The sequence below is a fragment of the Oncorhynchus clarkii genome, chromosome 3 (assembly GCF_045791955.1).
Source record: "Oncorhynchus clarkii lewisi isolate Uvic-CL-2024 chromosome 3, UVic_Ocla_1.0, whole genome shotgun sequence".
NCBI lineage: Eukaryota > Metazoa > Chordata > Actinopteri > Salmoniformes > Salmonidae > Oncorhynchus > Oncorhynchus clarkii.
Window position 1 is genome coordinate 37430265 of NC_092149.1, and position 7070 is coordinate 37437334.

At 42.9% G+C, this 7070-nt stretch overlaps 1 protein-coding gene across 1 annotated transcript; it reads right to left on the reverse strand.

Moving 5' to 3' along the window:
* Positions 1–4234: 4234 nt before the first annotated feature.
* On the reverse strand, positions 4235–5963 carry LOC139405955 (transmembrane protein 74-like). The gene is made up of 2 exons (XM_071148409.1): positions 5888–5963; positions 4235–5228 (listed from the first exon to the last, which is right to left on the reverse strand). Exon 2 carries the CDS (start codon positions 5164–5166, stop codon positions 4318–4320), a length of 849 nt encoding a protein of 282 aa, XP_071004510.1. The 5' UTR covers positions 5167–5228; positions 5888–5963; the 3' UTR covers positions 4235–4317.
* Positions 5964–7070: the final 1107 nt, after the last annotated feature.

Sequence of the window (7070 nt, forward strand, 5' to 3'; positions counted from 1 at the left end):
TTGGTCACCTCATGACCAAGGCCCTTCTCCCCCGATTGCTCAGTTTAGCTGGGCGGCCAGCTCTAGGAAGAGTCTTAGTGGTTCCAAACTTCTTCCATTTAAGAATTATGGAGGCCTCTGTGTCCTTGGGGACCTTCAATGCTGCAGACATTTGTTGGTACCCTTCCTCAGATCTGTGTCTCTGAGTTACTACGACCTCATATGGCTTGGTTTTTGCTCTGACATGCACTGTTAACTTTGGGACCTTATATAGACAGGTGTGTGCCTTTCCAAATCATCAATTGAATTTACCACAGATGGACTCAGGAAACAGGATTCACCTGAGTTCAATTTCGAATATCATAGCAAAGGGTCTGAATATTTATCTAAATAAGGTATTTCTTAAAAACAGCCTATATTACACTACTGCTCATCCAATATTCAATTTGCCCACTTTGCAATTCTACTCTCCTTCAGCATTTGAAATAAACACACGTGTTCACCATGGCATTTCATTCTTGCTTACATTGGTTAAGTGGTTAAGATTGACCAAAACGAATAACCTCATTTCCTTTTGGACTAGATGCCACAGCACAGAGTAGGCAGAAGGAGGCAGGCAGACTAATAGTTTGAGCTGTAGAAGAAAGTGATTGCAAGTGCCAAGGACAACACAGGAAATGACTGTGCAGGCTTGATTGTGGGGCTGAGGGATGATGCAGCTCAAAGAGTTCAGTGCATTTGGCTACGGAGCGAGTGACAGAGTGCCGCTACAGTCGACCGCCTCAATGTCAATGATGCAGAACACGGACAACCAGAGGTCGTAGAAGTGTAAATCGTTTTGACATGGAGCTGCATGTGTTGCCTTTTGCTCTTAAGAATGTCTCTATAAAACGCTGTATAAGACATTGCTGAAGCACTGAGTATCCCGAAATAGAAGGGCACAGAGGAGGGGGTATGTTTCAAAATGAGGAGTGCTTTAAGAGGTCATGTCAACATAAACCTGGATTTCCAAAGAGCATTAGAACTAATTTCATGCAAACATGAGAAATATGCAAGAGGGCCTACATGGGCTGAACAATGTAAATCGATGCATTCTAAATGAAAAACTCTATATTCTGAGCAAGAAGCTTTACTGGACTAAATTCACAATACAATAAGGTACTCCAACGAATGTAAATAACAGCTTGTAAGCGTTCCAGAAAATGCATTATGCACTCTTGTTAAAAATAACCCCTCTGAGTAAGGCTGGTGAGAGTGGCCAAGAGTGAAGTCACGTCCCTGGAGTGTTTGCCTTTAGCGTACCCCCTCGTGAGCAATCAATAGAATTGGAAACTTTTCCTGAGTCGCTTACCATACGCCTGAGATGAAGGGATGAGCTCACCTCACAAAAGCCATAGAAATCAGTTGTATGGTAGAGGAAAGTAAGCTCTGCCTGTCTCTCTCTCTCTCTCTCACACACACACACACACACACACACACACACACGCACACACGCACACATGCACACATGCACACACACTGGCCAATTAACATAAATGAACAGCACGTTAGCGTGTAGTACACTTGGGAAATGAATGCTAATGGCAGCTCATCCCCGCTCTCTTGTCTCTGATCCTGTCTTACCTTGGTAGATCTTCTTACACAGGGATCGACAAAATATCAATCAGTGTGTCTTAGCTGTGAAGCGCTCTCTCACAGCTAAAGAGCTTATGCATGAAACCTATGGAAATACACTTGAGCTTGACTTGTAAAATGCTGTCGAACTGAGCAAACCCATGATCAAATCCCTGAGAGACATTTGGATGGCAGAGAGATGGTGGGCATGGTGGGAGCTCTACAGCTCCACGTCAACAAGGAGGAAGGGATGTCTCACGTCCTCCACCTCACCTCCTTTTGAAAATGTATTGAAGGGTAAAGTCAGACGGGAGGGACCTTAGACCTTCTCTTCCTTTATTGTCGGGAGAAAGGTCGAAGAGGTAGAATGTGAGGAATCGAGGAGGCGAAGAGAAAGGATGTGAGGAATTGTGCAAATCGAAATTGAGATAGTATTCTCTATTATGTTCCCTTGCATCTTTGTGGCCTCTCCCCTCTTCATCTCCTTGCCTCCAAACATATTATTATTGGATGTACAGAAATATATGTATTTTTTTATATAACTTTCTGGAAAGCTCTCTGATTTGGCATTTTACTCTCCTTTAACTACCAAAACACCCCGTTTCTCTGGTGCAGATACCTTTTACCGTTACTCCTCTGTGACCAGAGAATAAGGAGTATGTCCCAATGATCTCTCCTTCTTCCTGAAGTGTGCTCCCAGTCACTACTCCCCAAAAAATGTAAAAGCATTGGATTGGTGTAGGCATGGGCTGGAGGAGTTTCTTATGACTGTCATTTCCTGTCAAATCAATTAAGGGAAGTGCACACGTCAAAATAAAGGAGAGATTATTGGGATGCATCCTAGAAGTGAAAAGGGAAGAGGGAACAAAGAAAGGGCTTTTCCACTGAGACACCGTGCCACCTCGTGTAGCTCAGTATGTAGTGCATTGCACTTGCAATGCCAGGGTTCTGGATTCAATTCCCACTGGGGACCAGTACAAACAAATTTGAAAATGTATGCAGTCACTACTGTAAATTGCTATGGGATAAGAGCGTCTGCTAGAAATCTAATCCAACTAGGCTCGGTTGTGTGATGTTAAAGGTACTTAGGACAGGTATAAAGTAATGCATTGAGTTGAAGAGTTTCTGTTTCACCTTCAGTCTGCTACTGTACAGTTACACGACCAGTCGTCGTATTACTGTACCATGCGTTAGCCATAACTGTGCCATTGTCACAAAAGAAGGTGCTCTCGAGACTGTAGGGTCTCCTTATAGTAACAAGAGTCTTACCATGTTGCTGTAATTCTTGGGGTGTATATTTTATTCCATTACCGTATATGCATGATCGAACAGTAGAGTGGAAAACACATGACGAGTATAATTAATAGCCAACAACATGAATTTGCCCCACAAAATGACAACATGAATGAGCTGTTTCTAGTGATATCCAACACGCATATTTCCCCTCGAGGCAAGCACTTGTGATTGTGAATAAAGGCTTTTGAAGAATTGAAATCATGGAACCATTTTCAAGGTAACAAGTCCCCTTTGACGCCTCTTGACTCAAAGGCTACAGTAGTAAGCCGACAACACAGAGACGGTCGCAAATGACAGTGGTGATGTGTCTCACTTCACCATGGAGAAAGTCATTCTCAACCAACAGTTCTATGAACTGAATAGAACATTTCCTGTTTTTGTTGCACCCATCGTTTCTGGTTTGTTAAAAGAAACAGATCCCTTTTCCAGTAACATTTTAAAGGCATATCTGAGACTCCACGGGGGAATACAATACAGTTTAGAGTGTCGTAGGATGTACGTCCATTAGCAGCCTATAATAAAAACATTGGTAGCGTAGGCCTAGCCTATAAATAAAAGCCTATTTCTCTTAAAGATTTATTACATTGTTATATTGTGATCCAGTGAGTTCTCGTGTTGCGTGATCGTTCAAGTATGATAATTGCATATACTGCAGGTACAGTACATTTGAAGTAGGTTATTTGACGTGTACAGGTCAACACAGTGCAGTACAATACAGTGCAGTACAATACAGTGCAGTACAATACAGGGCAGGACAGCTGTATAAACTGGGGCAAGTCTTTCATGTGTGATTATGTGGCCCCCCTCCGTACACACACAGTGAGAAACCACAGTGAGAATTAGGCTCACCTGCATTGAGGAAGTAAAAAAGGCCATTGGATGTTAGCAGAGCAGATTTTGACATATCAGATTTGATATAGTGCACTAGACTAGGCTAATACATCTCACTTTCTAAACTCATGGGACAGACACTTTTCCCTCTAAAATGCGTGTGTGCATCACATTACGGACTGTCGGGCACTTTCACATAAAAAATGGATCACCTTAATAATAAATGAAACCTCTCAGAGATTGCATTTATGAAAAAATGTGAGCCAGCATTTTCCATTTCAAAAAACAAGTTAAAAAAAAAAAATTATGTTTTTATTTTTTATTTTTGTTGTCATGCTTATTCATTCTGCTTAAATAGGCCTATACCTTGCACGTCCATTAAATGATTTGGAGATGATACTGTAAGACAATGTATACTTCATAATCTTGGATATTAAAACAAATGAACATTTTAACAGTTATGCTAATGTAACTGTAGGTAGACCGACTGATGTGTTCCGGTTGCACGCTTTGGGTCTGGAGAACCTACATCATGCATTATTGTGTTGGCCTGGCTTAGTAACACAAGACAAAGTATTTTGTCAACCGGATATCATTTTAATTCAAGGTCTCGTCTATCTCTTCCTTCATAGACAGGTGTGCGGACGATCGACTAGGGCTAGACCTCGTTTTTAAAATGATGGAGCCATATAGTTTCGCTGAGTGCTTGGAATATGCAAAGGCCTTTCTCCTGTACATCTCTCCCTGCCACATAGATATCATTAACAGAGTGGACAGCACTACCCCGCCCAGCGTCAGTAGACAAAGCCCTGCTATCACGCACCTATCCAGGTGTGCCCCTACCCTTGCACTTTCGATTTCCAGCCTCTCCATCTCCCTCGCGGACACGCTCTCCGGGTCCACTTTGACCTCGCGAGGGACTGCATAGGATATAATCACTAACGAGATCCCAGTGACTAGGAAAGTGACCGCGCTTATAAAACCGTAATCTACAGATGCCCCCGAACTTTCTGATGCGAGATCATCATCTGACATTAGGGAGAGCTCATGCAACCCCTCGGGCCGAATGTCGCTCGCACAGTCATTAGGCCTACACCAGGATTTGTGGATACTTTCCCCACTTTTCCCAGGGCTTGGCAGGCGCAAATTCACATTCTCGTCGACATAGGTGAAAGATGTCTCTGATTCCTCGTCACAGCACACTCTGACCTTCTCCACCGCAGGGTGACCGTGTTTAAAATGCGGACGTCCGTTAAGGGGAACCGTCCTTGGTGCTGAATTACACAGTCCTTTGCAGCCCGGAGCTGAGATAGAGAGCGCCCCTCCGGCTGAACTGCTCGCTTTACGAACATGAACCGGATTGGAAGCCCAGTCAAGGACGCGGGGAGGATCGGGTTGTCTGCCTCTTCCTTCCTTATCTATATAAAGCAGCTCTACAGAAGCCATTCGATTCTTTCCGCTGGTTCACTTCAGTTATTTCCCCACGGCGTTCTGAGTCCGCAGCATCCCTGGTGAGAAATAATTGACAAAGCAGATGTCACATAGGGCCTGATTATTAAAAACTATCAAATTATTGCATTGGGGAAAACAGCAGCCACCTGTGCGTAATGTGTGGCGCTTCAAGCGCATTATGGGCAAGTATGCTCATGATGTTATCAGAAATACTTAGCCTAGAAAATGTACAATTGTTTGGGTTTAAGTAATTTGCTCCATGTATACAAAGCGATTAAAGTGACAGATTAGCTGTATCCAATTAGTGTGCAAATCCCCTTCAACCCGATTATCTGTAGTTATTTTTCAAACATAATGTATATCATAGTATGGAAGAACACACATACCTAGTCATGAGAAGTGTACATAACTGTATCGTAGGGCACATACATTTTCCAATAATAGGCTGTTATGGAGATAAATCATTTCAGTAGGCTGCTCTGTGCGGGAAAGGGGATGGGTTTGAAGTAGATAAAAGGCTTTCCACGCCATGCAATATGCTCTTATTCACAACATCGCTGTGAAATGTTGAAGATGAATCAAATAACGTGATAGTTTTTGCGATGCGTATTTGGAGCATGCACAGTCTTCCCTATAGCCACAGTGCATCTGCTTAGTGTGCTCAGCTAATAGAAACTACTGTATTTCAGGCAATAAATAATATAAAAGCACTTACTTCTTTAGAATTCATTCTTTATCATGCCAGAATACTTTGCATAGAGGAATCATAATAGATCGATGACTAAATGCCTTTAACGAAACTGAAAACGTAGCCTCGAGTCCTCGTCTGCTTGGGAGGAAAGATTTTCGCTGTAGTCCCTCCCTCCCACGCAAGGTTTAAGCTGCCTCGCTATGGTGCTGAAATGAGCTGGCTACCCCCGGTACTCTTGAGCAGATGCAGATTACTTCGGTGTGCATTCAAATAAACACACACCAGAGAGGATTTAATTCTCATGGACCTCTGCATTTGAAGTCCATATAGACTTAAACATGTTGCCCCTAAAGTATCAACCTTATGGACATTCGGTATCGTTTATTTGATCAAATGTCAATTAACGTTACTAGAGCTGTGCTAATAATCTTCTCGAGATGTATACTAAGTGTAGATGCTTGGTTGCATCAAGTGAAAACATGCATAGGCCTAAAACCAATAGCCCGTTTACAGTGGTCAACTGATCCACATGGGAGAAAGGGAAAGGGGGCACCTAGTCAATTGCACAACTGAATGCGGCAGGGTAGCCTAGTGGTTAGAGCGTTGGACTAGTAACCGGAAGGTTGCGAGTTCAAACCCCCGAGCTGACAAGGTACAAATCTGTCGTTCTGCCCCTGAACAGGCAGTTAACCCACTGTTCCCAGGCCGTCATTGAAAATAAGAATTTGTTCTTAACTGACTTGCCTGGTTAAATAAAGGTAAAATAAAAAAAAAAAAAAAAAAAATGCATTCAACTGAAATGTGTCTTCCACAATTAACCCAACCCCTCTGAATCAGAGAGGTGGCCTTAATCGACATCCACGTCATCGTGCCAGGGGAGCAGTAGTTGTTGGGGGTTAACTGCCTTGCTCAGGGGCAGAATGACAGATTTTTACATTATCGGCTCTGGGATTCTCGATCCAGTAACCTTTCGGGTATTGGCCCAACAATCTGTGTGCCCTGGCCCCATGGAAGATTAGTGGTCACTATGTCAAAGGCATAATTTAATCCATGTTTAATCTAGAGGGCTAGCCCTGAAAATATTAGTTCATGTCATCCTCATCTTTGTAAAGCTTTAAAGCAATCCGAAAGATACAGTACAATGATCTTTCTGAATGGCAACACTTTGCATTTCAATTGATGCCATTGTCACCTCCACCTGCATATT